The sequence below is a fragment of the Chrysemys picta genome, chromosome 2 (genome assembly GCF_011386835.1).
Source record: "Chrysemys picta bellii isolate R12L10 chromosome 2, ASM1138683v2, whole genome shotgun sequence".
Lineage (NCBI taxonomy): Eukaryota > Metazoa > Chordata > Testudines > Emydidae > Chrysemys > Chrysemys picta.
The window spans coordinates 24,932,860-24,955,354 of record NC_088792.1 but is presented as its reverse complement, the minus strand read 5'-3'; the positions used below and the strand labels follow the sequence as shown (position 1 = coordinate 24,955,354).

Below are 22,495 nucleotides of genomic sequence, written 5' to 3'. Positions count from 1 at the left end.
TTTCTTCTCTGAAACTGTTCAGCTGAGTTCCCTAACCAACATGTCTGGATAACACCACTGAAACCTTGTAATCTGTTTTTGGGCCCAGATTTGAGGTGGCTGTTGTACCTATTAAGTCTCATTCAGTCCTGCACCACTTAATGGCTCTGAAAATGTCTGATTTCTAATCATGTGCTGGTGCCGTGACTTTGAAACTGTCCAAGGCCATTATTGCTTGGAGACATCTAGTTTACAAACACTAAGGCCTGTCTCAGAAACAAAGCAGCAACACTTCAGATCTTTTCTGAAATAGTCTTTGCTATCAGCCATTGCTGGATCACTGTAGCTGTATGTTTGTCCTGCTTATGTGCAGTCAGCCGCACACTGACAATCCTGCGAGCTTCTAGAAGAAAGCAATTTAAATATATTATTTAAAAAAAAAAAAAGGTGGCAGCTGTTCTTCAGACCCCACTGCTTCGGCATCAAAAATCTTGATTCTGACTGGATTGGTCTCTTGGGTGCTGCATTGCCAGTGCTTTAGTCCTGCAATCTCTGCTGCTGCCTTCATCTGCTAAGTATAGCAGGCAATCTATTTCAAGTACAGATGCAGTATCAATGGTATAAGTGGAACACCTATTAAAATGAGTCAGAACTCTGATTGTAATTTGTTTCAGCTCTAAAAACATTTTTGAAGAGAAAAAGCCTCTAAGGTACATCTAAAGTTGGCCCGGGGTGAAATGAGATGGATTTCAGAGGCAACACCACTCCAAAAAACAAACCTGATTTCAGATCTTTCTATGCTAGATAGAGCACAGTGGCAGTATCATGCTGTCCTACTGTGTTAAATTTACCAGAATCTGAGTGCTCAGGTAGTGACCGTGTCCAGTGGGAAAACGCTTAATGTGTAAATCTGGGATTCCCAGTTGAGATTAAGAACACCAGTTCCTTGGAGTTACTGGTGTGTAGTGCTATACCTCAGCCATACAGCACATGGACATAGCCACCTGTAAGGCGATGTTGGCATATATTTCACATATTTTCACAAGACAGACTTCAGCCCTGCTGTATTCACCCAACTAACCACAAGCATCCATGGGATATTTCTTTTTAAATCAAGAAAGAGTACTCTGCTGTCCTGACCCTATTGGTCTCAGACATCAGTCATTCAATGTCTGTACTTAAACTGGTCCACAGATTGGCTCCTTAGCTAGGTACCTGCTGCCTTTATCCAGACTACATCTGGGACCTGCATTGGGGCCAGGGTGCTCCCTGATTATAAAGAGGCTACCCCTTCTTGATACTGACTCCAGAGTCACTCGGGTCATTCCAGATGCATAAAGTGAAGGTAACATGCTCATCAGGAAAATGTTTAGATTTCCCTGATCTACAATAATATTTCCAAATGGTGAACTTGGTGGTTTGCCTTTTTATCCAGCCTCTTTGAGGTTTGTGAACTTTATAGAAGGTGAAAGTTCCACACTGGCATTCTGGAGTTAAAAGCTGTTTCTTTAGGTTGGGAGTAAGAATATCCACTTGAGTCCAGAAGTTAGGCTGCTGATAATGAAAGGAAATACAGGGCGGATGGGGCCATTTCCTCTTTTATACACCTGGAAGCCTCCTGAGAGAAGGTGAAATGAGGGGTGAGGGGCCCACCCTTCACAGTTCAATGCCAGGAGATGCCAGTGCCACAAGTGTGACTCTGTAGAGGTGACTCTTAAACTGTTACTGCTTAAGCAACTCTCCTGTCAGAGTAGGTAACCATTATGGGCATGTCTCAGTTCCTGTCCTGAAACAGGACTGAGCAGTCACAAAACAATTATTTCCTTGTTTACAAGGTACATACCAGAATTCAAGGAGGATAAGTACAATGTAGTGTAAAACAGTTGTTACTCCTCAATCTAGATACAATTTATAAACGCATTAAAAATCACCCCCCACAAAAATGTGAAGGAGATTTCTCTTGTTACTTTTTCTGTCTCTGAAATTGTACTCTGCTTGAGTATAATCCAAACTTCAGTTACTCCTGTGGTGTGTTTTTGGTGGTGGTGGTGGTGGTTTTTTTTTTTAACTGAAACCTGGACAAATAGTAAAGTTTTGCTGTGTAACTTACTTTTTTGTATTAAGTCCTATTTCTAAAATAGTGACTCGATGGGGAGAAATAAGCTTCAATTTCTACAGTGCAGTGTGACAGACCATGCGTAAGTAAGCTGTTCAGCAAATGGCCTGGTCTACCAGTAGACTTTGTACCTGTATAACTATTTTGGATAGGGATGGTGATTTTTATTTATCAAAATAGTTGCACAGGATAACCACTAGTGTAGAGACAGTTCTCCGTACAAAGGTGCTCTATAGTGATACAGCTTATTTCCCTTCCTCTACAGGCATAAGTTATACTGGAATAACTACATCCACACTTGTAACTCAGTAACTATTCAAGTATAGTTAAAGCAGTACAGCTTGTGTGTGTAAATAGGGCTAATATTCCTCACTGCCCATTGTACCTTTTAGTCAGATTTAAATCTTGTTAGGGATCCGATGGTGAGTAACATTGAGGCCCTGGTCTTTCCTATTTTTGGTGCTTAATAGTTTTGTATCAGAGTCCCATAATCTTCCTTAACTATAGTCTGATTTCATAATATGTCACACTTCTGTTACAGAGAGGTCAAACGCAGTCTCCGCCACCTCCAAAGCCTCCATCTCCTAGTTTTGAATTGGGATTATCCAGCTTCCCTCCATTACCTGGGGCTGCAGGCAATTTGAAGACTGAAGACTTGTTTGAAAACAGACTGTCCAGTGTCATAATGGGAACGTCAAAGGAAAGAGTGAGTAGTTTGAGTTTACTGCTTTACATACCTCCTTGTTTCAAATTCAGTGGTTTATGCAGTAAAAACATAATTCAAGTAGAACTTAACCATGCTTTTATGTAGGTCATGGAAAACTGTAGTTCTGTGTATAACTCCTTTGCTGTCATCTCCATTCTCATCCTAGCAGTTGGTTGGCAAGAATGTACCCTCCTTGTTGAAGGATAACTGATGTGGTGTGGAGTATTAGTGCCCCAGAGTAACTATTTTTAATTAGTTGCTAGTGATAAAAACAGATATCACCTTTTTCAGTGTTCCCAGCTGAGTCAGGTTACTACTTGTTACCTTTTTGATAGCATTAAGTGAAAAATAATCTTACACCGCAATTTGCGCATAGTTTGATTTGTCAGGCTTTTTTTTTTTCTTCTTCTCCTTAAACACCTAGAAAACAGATGCAGGTGGGGAAAACACATTTTCAACCTCTGAAATATAAGGAAAGAGCCCAGAAACTCTCTCTAAACACTAGGCTTGTTAGTTGAAATAAGAAGTATTGCTAAACCAATTGAATCCAGGAGCTGATGTGTGAGATCAGTTGGAGACTGTAAAAATACACCAAAATGACCTGGCAGACTGTGCTTTCAGGATGCAGCTAGAGATGTAATTCAGAGTTGATGCTATCTCTAGCTGCTCATAGTGCAGAGGACAGAATCCTAAAGAATGCAATCTGTGGGCCCAGGGTGCTCTCCAAGAGAGACTTAATTCCACAGTGAGTATCAAAGGGTCTGGGTTGTGGAAGTCTGTTCCACCAACCCTTCAGTTTAAATTTGGTTGCTTTATTTTTGTTGCAACTTTATCAACATTGCGTATGTTGATTTCCAGTTATTATATAACCAGATCCTCCGGTGCAGGAGGGTTGCTGTGGACTATTTACAAAATTGGTTTAACTGGCTCAGGGGTGATCACCTTCCTCGGTGTAAAGGTGACCCACTAGTGGTAAAGAGCGTAATAAAGGGGCTTACACAACATTCCCTCTCTTCCACTATATCCTCTTTACTACCACCATATCAGGATGGGTGGGAAAGGGGTTGGGGAAGTGCCCTACGTTGTAGCAATCTCTGGTTACATTTTCTGTCCACTGATGCTGGTAATGGTGTCCGTTAAAGAAGCCATAAGGTTGTTCTAACAAGGTTTGCATTTACAGAACAGTGCAACAGTGGTTTCTAAACCACCTTCACCCATTTTCCGCCCCACACACACTTTTCCACCAACTTGTAGTCTGTGCATTTGGGCCATATTTAAGGATATTTAAGACCGGCCCACAGTCTCTTGAAAATTATCTGTTTTAACTCTTACAGATTCATACCTTCTTTACTCAAATATAACAAGTCTCCACTCTTCTACAAAGGCAGCTCTAATTTGGTTAGGCCAGGGTGGTCTCGTGGCAGCACAGTCTATTGCCACATTGGGTGCAGTGTTTGCCTTGGACTCTGAACTCCTGTTTCTGGTTTCTGCTACGTTGTGCATGTGCTCATATTTGGAAAGGATTGGCCTCCAAGGGAGTTTGATTCCACCCTGTAGGGTGTTGTAGGCATGCTCAACAGAGTTTAAAGTGGGAATTCCTAGATGATGCTTTTCATCTCAAGATTTCATAGCCTTTTTTTCCAAGCTTCACAATAGCCCTCTGAAGTAGGCAAGTATTACTAACCTTATTTTACAGATGAGCGACCAGATGCAGAGGTTTATTCAAACCAGGTTACACAAATTAGTTGAAAAGAGAGGTAAATAGTGGTGTTCATCATGCATCATACTCCCCCTCTAAGAATAGCTTGGGAAACTGTTTCAAAAGAGCTCTGCATAAGCCTGAAAGCTTGTCTCTCGCACCACCAGAAGTTGGGCCAATAAAAGATATTACCTCACCCACGTTGTCTCTGTTCTCTAACCATGAAATTTTAGGGCTCAATCATGTAAGGAGTTGAGCACTCAGGCCCAAATCCATCATATGCTTCTATTGAGACTACTCATATAATTATAGTTAAGTATGTGCATAAGTGCTGTGCTGGATTTGGGCCAGGATGTTCAGTACCTTGCAGGATCAAGCCTTTACCCACTTAATTGTGGGTGCAGAGTGGTACTTTTTTTTTTTTCTCTAGTTAATTCCTAAACACCAACTATGTACGTGCTGCATGCAGCTGCTCGTGATTTCGTTTTCACTAAAGTGTAAGTCTCTGATTTTGTTCAGAGAAACTGCATAGTCAGTATGTGGTCTCATAGTCAGTATCATAACCACCTCACGGATTACTGTTCACCTTCATGGAATTGCCTATCTACAGACCCCACTGTAGGGATCTCGTGCTTAGCCACATGAACATGGAACCAATGCTGAGTGGTAGTTGGAGAACAAAAAAATCCCCTGTACACACACACGCACTCTGCTCCCCTTACTTCCCTTCTCTGCTTGCCAAAGTGGTGTCAGAGCCAACCTCTCCCTTCTGTCTCTCTTGATGGACAAATCTAATATTTTAAATTGGTTATGTTATTAGAGCTGGTTTTAGGATGGGTAAAATTTGTTTTTACTTTTGCAGCTATTTGGATTTTAGTCTGTCTAGATCCTCTTAGGCCTTGCCCAGGAGGAAGGATCAGTCTTTTGAGCAGTGGAAAATTTTAAGGTGTTTTTCATATTCACTGGTCAATCCCACTTCAGATGAGCATGAAAAGGGCCTTTTAGGCCTTGGGTAAGAGCACTTCTCTAAAGGCTGTGATGCCACACACTCTTCTTAAAGTACCAAAGCCCATGAGACACTTACCGAGAACTTGCCTTCGTAAAATACCAAGTTGAAAGAAGTGATCCTGTTGTCGAGGCGCTCCATTAAGAGGCATTGAAACTAGCCTCGCCAGCTAAAAAAATCAGGCTTTTGGGACAGAGCCCAAGAACAGCATCTCTTCATGGTGTCATTGGTTCCAAATGGCTACACAAGGTACTTCAGTAAGGATCCTACTGTTGGATCCCAAGTATTGCTGTGCCCATTGGATCTATCTGACCAAAGCCCCAGGAGTAAACACTTTTTTGAAGGTGAAAAGGATGTTGGGAGACTCTAAACTATCTTCATGGTCAAACCGTTGCTGCTCTTCCCCCCCCCCCCCCCCCGAGTTAACTTAGCTTCCTTTATTTTCAGCATTAGCCTGTTGATCTGTAGCTGTTCACTGTAAATTAATTTGTAAATCATGTAGTTTTCTTGTTACTTTGCAAGTAAATAACCTACAAGAACAGGGGCAGTCCTAACACTTCTGCTTAAACATACTGTTTTGTTTTTTTAGAACCTAAATGTGGATGCAAGTACAAACACTATTCCATCAGGAATTCCTCGAGAGCCATTATTGCCAGCGTCTCCTGCTCTGTCTGGGACGTTTGAAAGGTCTCCTTCCCCATCCCAGTCTCCTGAGTAAGGATTTAATTACATGCCTATAATTATTCTTTTCTGAATCGAGAGTTTGCATTTTCAAAAGTTTAGGTACACTGTGTAACTAGCTATTGAATCCTTATCCAAAGAATGGAGTAACAATATCTCATGTGAACTATGCATAAAGCAGAAGGCATTAGCTTGTTTATCATGTAATAAATGTGCACACTTTATAGGTGCTAATGAATTGCTTAGTCTTGATTCTTAATATCTGTAAATGTTGTTTAATAAAATGGCATAAAGAATACTTTAAGCCAGGGGTGAGGAATCTACAGGCTGTGGGCCAAATCCTGCCTGCTGCTTCATTTCGTTCAATCTGCAGCAAGTTTCCACACCGTGGGCCAGAAGCCCTAAGCCTCGGCACCCTCTTTCTCACAGCTTGCCGCCCCCCTCCCTCCCCCCTCCCGACCTGGGGGGCTGGAGCCGCGAATGCTGGGTTGCCCCACTGTGGGGGAAGCTAGGGTTGACAGGCTGTTAGAAGTCCAATCGGCTCCATGCAGTTCCCAGAAGTGACCAGCATGTCCCAGCGGCCCCTTGGTGCAGGTGCGATCAGGGAAGTGCCTCACGCTGCCCCCACCAGTGCAAGCTCTGCAGCTCCCATTGGCCGGGAACCACAGCCAATGGGAGTTGCAGGGAGGGCACGCGTGGTTAGCGTGCACCCTGCAGAGCCACCTGGCCCCGCTGCTTACTGTGGAGCCAGGGCAGGCAGAGAGGCTGCCTTAGACCCACTGCACTGCCGACAGGGAACTGCCTGAGGTAAGCGTCCCCTGGCTGGAGCCTGCACCCCAAGTCCTTATCCCAGCCCTGAACCCCCTCCTGAACCCTAACTCCCTGCCAGAGCCTCTGCCCCAACCTTGAGCCCACTCCCACACACCAAACCCCTCATCCCCAGCCCAGCACTTCCTCCCACACCTTGAACCTCTCCTTTCTGGCCCAACCCCAGAACCTAGGGCAGGGGTGGGCAAACTGCGGCCCACAGACTAGATCTGGCCCGTGAGGGCTTTGGATCCAGCCCATGGGATTGCCACCCCCGTGGCACCGCGGGCCCTGCGCCGCTCCCAGAAGAGGCCGGCACCGTATCCCTGCGTCTCCTGAGGGGAGCGGGGGGGAAGGACAGAGGGTTCTGCATGCTGCCCTCACCTGCAGGCACCGCCCTCTGCAGCTCCCATTGGCCGGGAACAGGGAACTGTGGCCAATGGGAGCTTCGGGGGAAGTACCCACAGGCGAGGGCAATGCACGGAGCCCTCTGCCCTGCCCCCCCCCCCCCCCCCAGGGGCCGCAGGGATGTGGTGTCATCCACTTATGGGAGCGGCGCAGGGTCAGGGCAGGCAGGGAGCCTGCCTTAAGCCCCGATGCGTGCCACTGCCACCCCGGAGCTGCTCAAGGAAAGTGGCACCTGGCCGAAACCCGCACCCTGAACCCCCTCCTCCACCTCAACCCCCTCTCCTGAGTCCCCTGTGGCACCCTGCACCCCTCTTGCACCCCAATCCCCTGCCCTGAGCCCCCTCCCACACTCCATACACCCTCCTGCACCCCAACCCCCTGCACTGAGCCCCCTCGTGCACCCCTTCTCTGTCCCAACCCCTTGCCCTGAGCCCCTTCCTGCACTCGAGTCCCCTGCCGCACCGCTCCTGCATCAGCCCCCTGCCCTGAGCCCCCTCCTGCACCTGAGCCTGCGCGTGCGCCCCTCTGCATGGCTGTGTGGCCCGTGACTTTTTTTTTTCTGTGGGTCAGTAGCGCTTGATAGAAAAAAGGTTCCCCATCCCTGCTTTAAACCATCTTACAAGGAATGTCTACCCTGAAATGTATGCCCCATTTTAGTAGAATTTGAGTTAGCATTCCCTGGCTTTATTAACCTAGGGCTTCAAAATCATTTGTAACTTCGCTCACCCCAGTACCGCTCCTCCAGCAGGTGGCGCTACTCCCAGTCATTCGCCTACCAGGGTCAGTAAGCAGACTCTGGCCTTGACGGCCCCGCCATGGTCTCCGGAGGGGCAGTGGTCAGGATCGGACTGCGACTTCAGCCCTGAGATGGGACAACTCCCCTCCCACGCGGGATACTGAGGGGAGTGCCAACGCAGCAGGGGCCGTGGTCCCCCCCCAGTGGCAGTACTCGAATCCATGAGGGATGCCAGTGATGCTGGTCCAGCACTCGCAGCCCTCCCTGAACGCATCAGACAAGCTGGCCAAGGTGCCATCGGTGCCACTGGGAGCTACAGGCAGCCCTGCTTGTGGACGGTCAATGTAAATAAACTGTGTTGCGGGCCGCAGGTTGACCACCACTGCCCTAAACTGTAAGCTGGACGTCGAAAAACTTTTCTCCCAAATAAGTTGAATCTCTTGGCCTCCTTAGTTTTGGCTGTTCCGCTGGGGTGGCCCTTGTCTGTCCCTTTCATTTGCTGCGGGGGGGATAAATATACAGATACTCAAAACCCTTTGCAGGGACATAGTATTTCCTTTCCACTTTGTTGGATGTTGGCGGAATAGATGAGGACGTTTGCCACACCAACTTGGCTATTTTGATCACCCCTGGGTGGATGGGCAATGCAATTTTTGCCCATGTGGTGGCCGAGATGACATTGAAGAGGTTGTCTGCCTCCTCAGCGACCTCTTAGATTTGCAAGCCCAGATTCTCTGCAACCCATTTAAGGAGGGCCTGGTGCTCCTTAAAGTTGTCCAGGGGGCTGCTGGTGTTGGAGGTCCAGCCATCGCCGCCTCCGCAGATGACTGACAGTTGAGTGGCCTGAGGGATGGTGTCACCCCCTTCTTTGCCAGGGGAGGGCTCCCTTGGCACCAGAGTACGGAGACCACTGGTTTAGGGTCTCTAACCCCCAAGCCCTGCTGGGACTTTATAATTTTAACCTGTTGAACTTCCTCCGTAAGTTTACGGAAGCCCTCCCACAGGATGGTGCCCAAGAGTTCGCCGCGTTGGTGAGCGAAGGCACGGTGGTGGCCGATGGAGTCCTCCAGATGGCCTGGAACGCGATGGACTCGGCTGCCATGGTGGTTGCGTCGGCGGTGGCCATGCAATGTAGCTCCTGGTTGCAGGCTTCTGGGCTGTTCCGGGAGATGCAGACCACAATACATGGGGATTCGGGGCTCTTTTCTGAGCTGACTCTAGGCTCCATGTGTTCAAGGACTCCCAAGTCACTCTCCAATCCCTGGGTTTGCACACCCCTCAGCAGTCCACAAAGCCATTCCACCCTCCGCCACAGTCTAGGTCCTGGAGGGCTCCCAGGTCTGGCTCCTACGGAAGAAAGGACAAGGACAAAGGGCTTAAGAGACGCTACCCGTCCTCTTCCCACCCAGCTGCCCAACCTGACCCTCCCAGAAGTCAGGGAGGCCAGAAGCAGTCATTTTGAGGGTGTGCTCAAGGACAGTGCCCAGAGCCACCGCCTCTGCCCTTTCTGGTTGGCCTGGTCCCATGTCACCTTGGACTGCTGGGTGCTAGACACAGTTTCTTCAGGCTACACCTTGCAGTTGACAGCTGACCACCCCTCCTACCCCCTTCTCCGTCCCTCTTTAGGGACCCTTCTCATGAGCAACTCCTCGTTCAGGAGGTTGAAAACCTCCTGAACGAGGGGCAGTGGAAAAGTTTCCTCAAAACATGGAAGGCAGAAGATTCTACTCCCGCTAATTCCGAAGGCAAAGGGGGGCCTCAGACCCTTCCTAGACCTGTATCGCCTCAACAAGTTACTCCAGAAGTTGAAGTTTTGCATGGTGTCCCTGGCCTTCATAATTCCCTCCCTGGATCCAGGAGACTGGTTTGCCACCCTCGATTTAAAAGACGCATACTTCCATATTTCCATCTTCCCAGGGTCTATGGATCAGGTGCAGAGACATCTCAACCTGGTCTGTTCGACCTGTCGAGACCTGGGGTTGATAATAAACAAGAAAAAATGAACCTTAACCCTGGTACAATGCGTAGAGTTCATCGGAGTCGTCTTCGACTCCACTCAGGCCATGGCCTTACTCCCCAAATCTTAATTCCAGGCCATAGTGTGGACCTCATTGTGGGCCTATGAGCCCACCTGCTCACCACTGCCCACACCTGCCTGCGGCTGCTGGGCCACATGGCAGCATGTACTTACATAGTCTAGCATGCACAACTCCACCTCGGATCTCTCCAGGCGTGGCTGGCATCGGTCTATGTCCCCAACCAGCACAGCAGGGACCAGGTGGTCAGGATTCCAGACAGCATACTGCCATCCCTCATCTGGTAGCAGGATCCCTTGTCGGTGTTGGAAGGTGTTTCCTTCACGGCCCTGTATTCGTTGGTGACCCTTGTCTCTGATGCTTCAGACCTAGGCTGGGGAACCTCAAAACCATTGGTCCAGTCACAATCGTTCTCTTCATATCAATGTCCGGGAACTCAGGGCCGTTCGACTGACCTGCCATCCTTTCTACCTTGTATAGAAGACAGGGTGGTCCAGGTCCTGACAGACAACACAGCTACAGTTTTCTATATCAACAGGCCGGGCAGAACCAGGTTGTCTGTCCTTTGCCAGGAAGCAGTCTGTCTACAGTACAATGTCCAACTCGTAGCCACTCACTTTCCAGGGTCCAAGAACACATTGGCAATCACCTCAGCAGGACATTCTCATCTTTCCACAAGTGTCCCTTCATATGCAGGTGGTCAGCTCCGTCTTCTGCAGGTGGGGAACTCCCCGGGTGGACTTGTTTGCATCCAGGCAGAATAGGAAGTGCCACATCTTCTGCTCGATTGGAGGAGGAGCCCTGCCTGATGCCTTTATCCTCCCATGGTCAGAGGATCTGATGTACGCCTTCCCTCCGGTACCGTTGCTGCCTAGGGTCCTCATGAAGATCAAACAGGACAGGGCGAGGATCCATCCTCATAGCGTCAGCGTGGCCACGCCAACACTGGTAGCCTCTTAATAGCAACCCCATTCCAGCTACTGCTCAGATCGGACCTGTTGTCCCAGAACCATGGCAGTCTTCTGCACCGCAACCTGGCAGCGATATAACTGATGGCTTGGCAGCTGCATTGTTAAACGCACAGGAGCAGCAGTGCTCGGCAGAGGTTCAGTGCGTTCTGTTGGGAAGCAGGAAGCCCTCCACCAGAGCAGAGCAACCTGCCTGGCCAAGTAGAGACGTTCACCTGTTGGATTGTGGACAAAGATGTTTGTCCTGAGCAGGCTTCGTTGCAGCTTATTCTGGACTACCTCCTGCATCTCAAGCTCCAGTAATTCTCTCTTCTCTCCCCCCCCTCCCCACTCCCCCCCCATCGATCAAGGTCCATCTAGCGGCCATCTCAGCCTTTCACCCACCATTTTAGGGGAGGTCTGTTTTTTTGCTCGGGATGTCACAGCCAGATTTCTTAAGGGCCTGGAGTGGCCTCTACCCGCAAGTCAGAAACCCTGTTCCTCCATGGGACTTGAATCTGGTGCTGTCTCAGCTCACGGGTCCTCCCTTTGAGCCCCTGGCTTCCTGGTCTCTCTTACTCTCTTGGAAGGTTGTGTTCCTGGTTGCAGTGTCCACCCGGTATCCAAGATTCAGGAGCTCACCTCGGATCACCGTACACATCTTCTACAAGGACAAGGTCAGCTAAGGCCGCACCTGGCTCTTCTTCCTAAAGTAGTATCTCAGTTTCATTTGAGCCAGGACATTTACTTACCGGTCTTCTTTCCAAAGCCGCATAAGTCAGAAGAGGCGTGCAGGACGTCAGGAAGGCTCTGTCCTTCTGTGTAAATAGGACCAAGTCATTCCGTAAGTCGATGCAATTGTTCATCGCTGTGGCCGACAGGATGAAAGGTCACCCGGTATCCACTCAAAGAATTTTTTCTTGGATCGCTGCCTGCATTTGCTTCTGCTACAACCAAGCGAAGGTGCTGCACCTGGTGATCGTCACCACCGACTCTACCAGGGCACAGGCCTCCTTGGCAGCGTTTCTGGCCCATGTGCCTATCCAGGACATCTGTAGGGCAGCCACCTGGTCGTCTATCCACACTTTTACATCCCACTATGCTCTTAGCCAGCAGGCCCGGGACGATGCTGGCTTCGGTAGGGCAGTACTGCAAGCTGCTAAGATGTGAACTCCGAGCCCACCTCCGTGGATACTGCTTGTGAGTCACCTAATGTGGAATCGCCATGAGTAAGCTCTCTCGAAGAAAAAATGATTACCTACCTTTCGTAACTGTTGTTCAAGATGTGTTGCTCATGTCCATTCCATTACTTGCTCTCCTACCCTTCTGTCAGAGTTGCCTGCACAAATGAACTGAGAGGGTGCAGGGCTGGCAGCTCTTGATATACCTCCGCATGGGAGCACCACTCCAGGGGGTGCCACAGCCGGCCCTACGGATACCGCTAAGGCAGAAATCTCCAACTGTGCACGTGGGCACATGCACGCTTAAAATGGAATGGACATGAGCAATACATCTCGAAGAACAAGTTACAGAAGGTAGGTAACCGTTTTTCATCAAGATTGACTGACTGTCCAGTGGACAAAGAAAGTCGGCCCTTGGGATTGTGGGTTGCTTTTGGCAGACTCCTAGAGCAGGAGTTCAGTGGAGCCTACACTGCAAAGCAATAGGGTTTGAACCATGAGTCCTGGCTTGACTCAGGCTTGAACTTCCACTCCCATGGGGTCCTGGGACCCTGGGTCTGAGCCCTACGTTAGTGCAATATGTGTGTAGACAGAAGGGGATTAAGATTGAATCTGAGTTCAAACCCTGGGCGTACATTAATTGTAGACATACCCACACTTACAGAACAAAGGAGTGCATAGACTAACTCCCAAATCAATATTCAATATCGCTTTGTGCATATAATAAAAGAATTGTTTCCAAGTACTGTGTGCTACAACCTGTTTTACTTGAGACTTCAGAATCAGACATTAGGATTATAGCAAGATAAAATGTGAGCTTTAATGTCCTGGTCTATCTCCATTTTCAAACAAATACAAACTTAATTAGAATTTGTAACATGTTCCTTATTTTAAATTATGTATTAAAGTGTAATATGCTTCTTAAAAAGATAGGGTTTAAAATGTATAGTGAATTAACTTTTAAAAGGCTATTTTATTTATTTATTTATTTATTTATGAATGGAGATATCCCATCTCCTAGAACTGGAAGGGACCTTGAAAGGTCATCGAGTCCAGCCCCCTGTCTTCACTAGCAGGACCAAGTACTGATTTTGCCCCAGATTCCTAAGTGGCCTCCCCCTCCCCGGATTGAACACACAACCCTGGGTTTAGCAGGCCAGTGCTCAAACCACTGAGCTATCCCTCCCCCTCCCCCTCCCCCCCCCAACAACTGTTATAGTTGTCAGTTCAGATAGCTGTAACTTTCTTGCAGTCCAAATCAGTCTGATTTAAAAGGACTCTTAGATGCGTAATCTGCTCACATTTTGACTTTTCAAGTTCCAAACATGAAGATAGCTTTTCATGAGATTCATTTTCTGATATGTGCTTGCAGTGACTCCAAGGTTGTCGACAAGCAGCAGAGAGACACACAAAGTATGGAAAGACTTTCTTCCACGCTCAGTACTGCATGTAAATCAGTACAAGTCAATGGGGCTGCCATAGTAAGTGATATACTAGCTGTCTTTTATAAGTGTTATCACTTGATGTATTTTATTAACAGTACAGCATTTCCATTGTTTGTCTATTGGTACCTACGGCTTCTTTACCCTTGCCTCAGGTCTCTTCTGATTACTGGCAATAATATAGCTGTATAACAACTTAAAGGAAAATGGCAAGAGTATTTTTGTATTTCCATGATTAAAATTCAGCTCACTGAAAAATTAGAAGGAACAGTTAGTCATAGGTGGAGTGACTTTTTTTTCCTGATTCCTAGTAAGAGCAATTTTGGCGTTGGGAAGGAGAAAAAACATCGATTTTAGGCAATTGTCATCTTTTTATGTTCATAGTGGAGAGTTTTGATATGGGAGCACCATTTAACTAACACATTTCCTCTTCTCATGATTTGCTAACCCACTTCCCATAGTTTGGTTTCACTCCATCCCCTCCCTGCTGCCTCTCCTTCCTCTCTGTTACTTCCCCAGATTCCCCCAACACTACCTCTATCCATTATCCCACCAAACCTTTTTGGAGGTCACTCAGACCTTCATATATTTATCAGGGAGACTGAAACCTGCACTGCCTGTGTACTCCAGGCACAGCAAGGTGTGTAATGGTGAACTTTACTGATCACAAAAGGGGATGTTTGTAGGTGTTGGCAGAGCCTGTGTAATAAACCCTTAAGCACATGTGTAAATAATGTCTGCAGTGAAAGCCCAGGGTTGGTTAGAACTCAAGTTAGCAGACCCTGGGTTTGTTAACCTCGAGCTAGAGCATCTCCACTTATTTGTAACCTCAGGTTGCTAATTATTGAAACCTGGATCCCAATCTAGGCTCTACTATCTACATTGCATTATGCGGGCCTAAGTCCAACCACGCACAGCTCAGACTTCTTAGCACCTTCCCAAAATGTGGCCACCTTGGTCCTTTGTTAATGGTGCAGTGTGTGTGTGTAAACTTGACTGTCCACCAAACTTGACAGTCCAGAGGACAAAAAATCAGCCCGTGGGGTTGTGGGATACTTTTGGCAGTCTCCCAGAACATAAATCGGTTGGGCTGCATCTACATTGCAAACCAGTAGGGCTTGAACCAGGGGTCCTGGCTTGACTCAGGCTGGAACCCTCTACCCCCAGGAGTCCTGGGAACTGGGGTCCAAGCGCTGGATCAGCAGGATTTATGTGTAGATGGAAGTGGGGGGGTTGGGTTTGAGCCTGAGTTTAAACCCTGGACTTACATTGCTGTGTAGACATACTCTTAAAGGAAACATTGCTTGAGGCACTTATTTTATCCAGAACTCCAAATCATCTGCTGACTTGTGAGCTTTGTCAACAATCGGATGGCTTGTCAATGACTCAGACAGTATGGTTAGTTTCAAATATTTAACTGCTTTTTTGCCTATGTCTGTGGTGCTGTATGCAATTTGTCCTTTCTGCTTTGGACAATATGCTAATTTGACCTCCCTGGTGTGACCACCACCACTACCTCCTCCTCCATACTTAGATATTTTATTTGGCAAATTTTTTTCCCTTTTAATGAATAACATTTTTTTCAAACTCCCTTCTTTCTTGGTACTGCTGCCCTTTTCTGTCATAATCCAAGAAGAGGGAAGAGAACTGGTTAAATGGAAAGTTTTTCTTAGAGTGCTTGCCCGTGTCCATTCCATGTTAGGTGCATGATGGTTGGAAATTTTTCCCTTAGCGGAATGCAGAGGAACAGTTTTGGTACCTCCTGGAGTCTCCTGTTCAAGCAACAGTATATTGGCTGCCGCTAGCCCCACACCCTCTCAGTTCCTACTTACCGCCTGTGACGGTTGTTGGAATGCTCCTAGCTCTCACAAGTTCCCTAGTGTTGTTTGTTCTTAGATTCTTCGAGTTTTTCCTTCTATATAGTTTAAAAATCATCAAAGCACTGTGGCAAATGCCATCCTCTTTGCCCCCAACATCTAAAAGGGCAGAGAAAAAACTATGTCCCTGCCCAAGGCTTTGAATACATGTCCTCCCACCCATACACCCCCATGGTCACTGGTGGTCTCACCTGCCAACAAACAGGACAGACAGGCAATCTAGCGCAACCCCTAAAAATAAAGACCCTAAGAAACTTGACCTTTTTGGTATTCTACTGCCAATGTAAAAGTGTATTCTACTACCAGTCTACGTATCACCAATCAGCAAGCATTGCTGGAGTGATATAATTACAACACTTGGCATTCAATGGTCAAGGTCAGGTTCTCTGCCCAGGAGTCAAGACGAGTTTTTGGCCTTCTTGGAAGAGGGCAAGGCAGTGGCCAAGGCCTTTCTTCAAGCAGCATTAGATGCAGCTGATTCGGCAGCGCCATCAATGGACTCTGCTGTCTCCATGCAACACAGTTCGTGGCTGCAGTCCTCAGAGCTCTTGAACAAGGTCCAGCTGTCATCCAGGACCTCCCATTCGAGAGTAATGCCCTGTTTTCGCAGCAGATGGACACCAGGCTGCATGGGCTGAAGGACTCGAGGGCCACCCTGTGCTCCTCTGGGCTCTAAACATCTCCGACCTCAAGGAGGCACTTCCGGCCGCCGCTGCCCAGATAGTCAGGTCCATCTCGACAAAGCTCCTATATAGGGAAAGAGACTTTTTTAATGCCACCAATCTTCCCCATTCTCCTCGACCCCACAGTCGGGTCCTACACGCCACTCGGGTGGCCCATGGCAAACATTTTGAGGGTGTGCCCTAGGGCAACACACCAGACTAACCCCAGGATCCAGCCCCCCTTTTATTTTTGCACTGGTTGTCCCCATTCCTTTCTGCATGGGCCTGAATTATCTCAGACCTTTGGGTGCTCGACACCACAACATCTGGTTACACCCTGAAGTTCTCTTCCCCCCCCACCCCTCTCCCTCCCCTCCCCTCCCCTCCTTCTTCAGGGACCCTTCTCACAAGAGTCTTCTCATCCAGGAGGTGGAAACCCTCTTATGGGTAGGGGCTGTAGAGGAAATTTCTCAAGATTTGAGGGGAAAGGGGTTTTATTCCTGCTATTTTCTAATCCCAAAGGCCAAGGGAGGGCCTCAGACCCATCCTAGACCTGCATCACCTCAACAGATATCTCAAGAAGTTGAAGTTCTTCTTCGAGTGATTGTTCACGTCCATTACACATTAGGTGTACGCGCGCCGCGTGCACGGACGTCGGAAACTTTTTCCCTTAGCGGCTCCCGTCGGGCCGGCAGGGCCCCCTCCTTCCCGCCAGAGCGGCGCCCCGCTCCAGGGTATATATATATCCCTGCCGACCCGACCCCTCCAGTTCCTTCTTACCGTCCGTGGCGGTGTTGGAACAACTCTGTCTCTCGTCTGAGAGTGTCCCTTAGCATAGTCATTAGTGTTATTTAGCAGTTATCAGTTATTTAGTAGTAGTGTTGAGCTTAGTAGTTAACAGCTCACTAGGTACTTAAAGTTCCTGCTGTGGTTGCTTGGTCAACCCCGGCACTGGCCCTGGGCGGCGGGGCATGCCGCACGCCCAAGGCTTCAAGGCTTGTGCCACGTGCCGCAAGCCTTTGCCATTGAGCGACCCCCACGACTCGTGTCTCCGCTGCCTGGGGGAAGCTCACCAGAAAGAGCGCTGCAAGATCTGCAAGGCCTTTAAGCCCAGAACTAAGAAAGAAAGAGACTTTCGCCTTAAGCAGCTGCTCATGGAGACGGCGTTGCAGCCCTCCACTTTGGCGGCACTGTCTGCCTCCGTGCGGAGCGCCCCGGCATCGGTGCGGGAACCGGCGCCGGCGGGTCACCCGAAGCCCACGGCACCGACCCAACGGGGGCATGTACAACGCCGGTCGTCTTCGCTGGCAAAATCGAAGGGCCAACCCAAGGCCCGAGGACGCTCCCCGCATAAGAGGGCGGCGCCGGTGAAGACCTCGAGTGCGCCTAAGGCCGGTACGGCCCCGGCACAGACCCCAGTAGTGGCTCCGGCGCCGAAAGGCCCGTCGAGCCCCGGGATAGGCGCGTCAAGTGAGGATGAAGGGCTGGAGGAGCTCTTGGAACAGCCCTCCACTCCGGACACATTTGAGGCAGCTAAGCTAAGCTGCCACACAGAGGCAAGCCGGCGATGGTGCGCCCATCACGGTCGCCGTCTCGGCACCGTTCAGGGAACCGGTCCCGGTCGAGCTCCGCCTCAGTGGACTCCCGGTTGCCCTCGGCGCAGGAAGCACCGCAGCAGTTGGGCTTCAACAAGCGGTCGGCACCGACTCAGCAACCAAGCACGAGTCGGCACCGCGAGGCGTCGGCGGTACGTTACCCGATGCCGACCAGCCGTAGTCGTTCCCGGTCCCGCGATCACCGGTACCGATCCAGGTCGGCGAGACGCTGCTCCAGGTCCTGGTTGCGGAGGCGCTACTCCCCAAACCCGGACGGGCACCATCCTACGGCTCCGCCGTGGCCGTCCAGGTTACCGTCCGTGGTCTCGGCGACTGACTCGGGCCGGTACGGCGGGTATGCCCATAGGCCGCAGGCCAGCAGGGACTACGAAGCCTATGGCCATTCCCAGTGGGGCCAACCGAGCCAATGGCCATTCTGGACACCCTGGGCCTACCACTAGCAAGGGCCCCCATCGAGGACCTCGAGATACGGGCCATCAGGGTACCGATCCCGCTCCCCGCGGTACCGCCCGCCATCGCATAAGGAGGCAACGGTCTCTAGACCGCCGGAGCGGGAGGGAGTGGACTCTGCACCGAGCACGGTACCGTCCTAGTCCCACACTGTGGGTCAGGCCCCAGAGGAGCAGCCGGTCGATGCCGGGTTGCAGGAAGATGAGGATGGGCAGAAGGCCCCGACCTCTTCCTCCTCGCCGGACGAGGCAGTAGCGGGCACGACGGTGTCCGGCCCTCCCCCGATTGACCATCGGGCGCACCAAGACCTGCTTCGTCGGGTAGCCCTCAATCTGGGCTTGCAAGCGGAGGAGACTGTAGAACAGGAGGACCCCATGGTCGATATCCTGAGCCCGGAGGGGCCCTCCAGAGTCGCTCTCCCGATTATACGGACAGTCCAGTCCAACTATAAGACGGTGTGGCAAACGCCGGCCTCCAGTGCACCGACTGCAAGAGGCGTGGAGAGGAAATACTTCGCCCCATCTAGAGGGTTTGACTTCCTCTTTTTACACCCGTCCCCTTGTTCGCTGGTGGTCTCGGCGGTCAACGAGCGAGAGCGTCATGGCCAGCAAGCTCCTGCGCCCAAGGGCAAGGAAGCTAAGCGATTAGACTTGTTCGGGAGGAAAGTCTATTCATCTGGGGGCCTTCAGCTGAGGATCGCTAATCAGCAGGCGATTCTAAACAGACACAATTTTAACTCTTGGGCATCAGTCTCCAAGTTTAAGGACTCCCTACCGCCTCACGCGCATCCTGAGTTCACGGCCCTGGTGGATGAGGGGATGGCGGTGGCCAAGACCTCATTGCAGGCCTCCCTCGACTCAGCCGACGCAGCGGCTAGAACAATTGCGTCAGGGGTAGTGATGAGGCGTTCGGCATGGTTACAGGCTTCAGGCCTTCCGCCAGAGGTGCAGACCACACTGCAGGACCTCCCGTTTGAAGGTTCGGGCTTGTTCTCCGACCAAACGGACGCCAGGCTACATAGCCTTAAGGACTCGCGAGCAACCCTTAAGTCGTTGGGTATGCACACCCCGGTGACACAGCGCAAGCCCTTTAAACCTCAGCCACCACAGAGGCAGTACCACCCTCGCCCTCGGCACGAACCGTACCGCCGTCGTGGCAGGGATAACAGGCGGAGACGTAATAATACGCCTAACCAGGGCCAAGGTCACGGCCAGGGCAAGCCGCAGCCAGGGAGCAAACCAGGCTTTTGAAGCTACGCCCGAGGACAGCGTACCACATTCTATATCGGATCCTCCTCAGAGTTTCAAGGACCGCCTGTCCCATTTCTACCGGGCATGGTTGTGCATAACATCGGACCGCTGGTTCCTGCGCACAGTGAAGGCGGGCTATACCCTTCAGTTTTCCTCGCCCCCTCCCTGCCATCTCCCTTCCCCGTCCCTCTTCAGGGACCCCTCTCACGAGCAACTTCTCATGCAGGAGGTACAGACCCTTCTCGCAGCAGGAGCAGTGGAAGAGGTCCCACCAGACCTAAGGGGAAAAGGATTCTACTCCAGATACTTCCTGATCCCCAAGGCAAAAGGGGGCCTCCGTCCTATTTTGGACCTGCGCGACCTAAACAAGATTCTGATCAAAGCGCGCTTCCGTATGGTCTCCCTTGGAACTATTATCCCATCCCTGGATCCGGGGGATTGGTACGCTGCCCTCGATATGAAAGATGCCTATTTTCACATCGCTATCAATCCGGCCCACAGGCGGTTCCTGCGCTTCGTTATCAACCAGCGCCATTTCCAATTTACAGTCCTGCCTTTCGGCCTGGCATCAGCACCATGAGTATTCACGAAATGCATGTCCGTGGTAGCAGCCTTCCTTCGAAAGAGAAGGATGCGTGTGTTCCCATACTTGGACGACTGGCTTCTCGCGGGCAGGTCGGAGGCAGAGGTCCGATCTCACGTGACGCTGGCCTTGCAGACGTTGGACAGACTCGGTCTCCGGGTCAATGTGCCCAAGTCCACGTTAGTCCCCACACAGAGACTGGACTTCATAGGCACGACCCTGCGGTGACCGCGCGGGCAAGCCTCCCAGAGTCACGGTTCCTGACAATTCAGAGGGCCGTAAGCTCAGTCCAAAAATTCCCCACGACAACGGCAAGGTGTTGCATGCAGCTCCTGGGGCATATGGCAGCTTGCACACATGTGGTCAGACATGCCCGCCTAAGGCTCCGGCCTTTGCAGTTGTGGTTTGCCCAAACGTACCGCCCCAACAGAGACCCATTGGATCGAGTGGTGACGATCCCAGATCAGGTGTTGGGGCTCGCTCCGCTGGTGGCTCGATCAACAGCAGGTCTGCGAAGGGATCCCCTTCGCTGCCCCACAGCCCACTCTGACGTTGGTAACAGATGCATTGGACCTAGGTTGGGGGGGCGCATCTGGGGGAACTGCGGACCCAAGGGCTGTGGTCCAGAGAAGACAAACTGCTTCACATCAATCTAAAGGAGCTAAGAGCGGTTCGCCTCGCCTGTCAGACCTTCCACGCCACCATAGAAGGTCACAGCGTGGCAGTCCTGACGGACAACACTACCGCCATGTTCTATATAAACAAGCAGGGCGGGTCCCGGTCTTCTCCCCTCTGTCGCGAGGCACTCCAATTATGGGACTTTTGTATAGCCCATGCGATCCACCTCATCGCGACGTATCTTCCGGGGATCCAAAACGGCTTAGCGGACCGCCTCAGCCGATCCTACCGAATGCACGAATGGACGTTGAGGCAAGACGTCCTGCATTCAATCTTCCGGAGGTGGGGCTTTCCCCGGGTGGATCTGTTCGCCACCAAGGACAACAGTCAATGCCCTCAGTTCTGCTCATTCCAGAACCTCAGACAGGGATCATTAGCAGATGCTTTCACGATCCCATGGGGAGGGAGCCTGAGGTATGCCTTCCCTCCGTTCCCACTCATACACAAGGTTCTCCTCAAGACCCGCAGGGACAGGGCGACAGTCATACTCATCGCCCCGGCCTGGCCACGCCAGCATTGGTTCACGACCCTGCTGGAATTGTCCATAGCCGACCCAATCACCCTCCCCCTCCATCGCGACCTAGTCACACAAGATAAGGGTCGCCTGCTCCACCCGAACCTGTCTTCGCTACATCTCACGGCGTGGTATCTCTCTGGCTGAACGATGCAGAACACCGGTGCTCTCACCAGGTTCAACAAATCCTCCTTAGTAGTAGGAAGCCCTCTACAAGAGCGACCTACCTGGCAAAATGGAAAAGGTTCTCCCACTGGTGCGAGCCTCAGCACATATAGCCTTTACAGGCCTCAGTTCCGTCGATCCTGGACTACTTACTGCACCTCAAGGGCTTGCGCCCGCCTCCATTAGGGTGCATTTAGCCGCCATTTCGGCTTTCCATCCGGGAGAGTTGGGAGTGTCAGTGTTCTCCAACCCCACAGTGGCCCGATTCCTCAAGGGGCTGGAGAGGGTGTTTCCCTACTCGCGCCCGCCTGTCCCTGCGTGGAGTCTGAACCTAGTCCTAACAAAGCTCATGGGTCCCCCCTTTGAACCCCTAGCCACTTGCTCCCTCATGCACCTCTCGTGGAAGGTGGCGTTTCTCGTGGCCATCACATCGGCCAGAAGGGTATCGGAATTGAGGGCCCTCACTTCGGAACCCCCTTATACAGTTTTTCATAAGGATAAGGTGCAACTGAGGCCGCACCCCAAATTCCTTCCGAAAGTGGTATCGCAGTTTCACATGGGACAGGACATTTGTCTACCGGTGTTCTTCCCTAAACCCCATACGGACCCTCACCACCGCAGCCTACATACCCTTGATGTTCGAAGGGCGTTGGCATTCTACCTGGAACGGACCAGGTCGTTCCGCAGAACACCTCAGCTGTTCATTGCTATTGTGGAACGTATGAAAGGCTTGCCTATCTCGACACAGCGCTTGTCGGCATGGATTGTGCATTGTATACGCACGTGTTATGAGCTCGCCGATGTTCCGGCCCCAGAGATCCGGGCCCACTCGACTAGGGCCCAAGCGTCCTCAACGGCCTTCTTGGCGCAGGTCCCTATCCAGGAGATCTGTAAGGCGGCCACCTGGTCGTCCGTGCATACGTTCACAGCCCACTACGCGATCCATCATCAGACCA

The 22,495-nt window shown here is 50.6% G+C and overlaps 1 protein-coding gene across 5 annotated transcripts in view; it reads left to right on the top strand.

The window, feature by feature from the left end:
* The window catches only part of LARP4B (La ribonucleoprotein 4B), a 109,592-nt gene that overhangs the window by 79,522 nt on the left and 7,575 nt on the right, over positions 1-22,495 (top strand). For 3 of the 5 annotated variants that reach the window (XM_005308083.5, XM_065582829.1, XM_024101025.3), the window contains 3 exons: positions 2,637-2,801; positions 6,096-6,220; positions 13,675-13,783. In XM_005308083.5, the coding sequence (XP_005308140.2) occupies positions 2,637-2,801; positions 6,096-6,220; positions 13,675-13,783 (399 nt within the window). Of the gene's footprint in view, positions 1-2,636; positions 2,802-6,095; positions 6,221-8,147; positions 8,483-13,674; positions 13,784-22,495 lie in introns of those variants that run through there. The other 2 variants (XM_065582828.1, XM_065582827.1) reach the window with 2 other exon arrangements.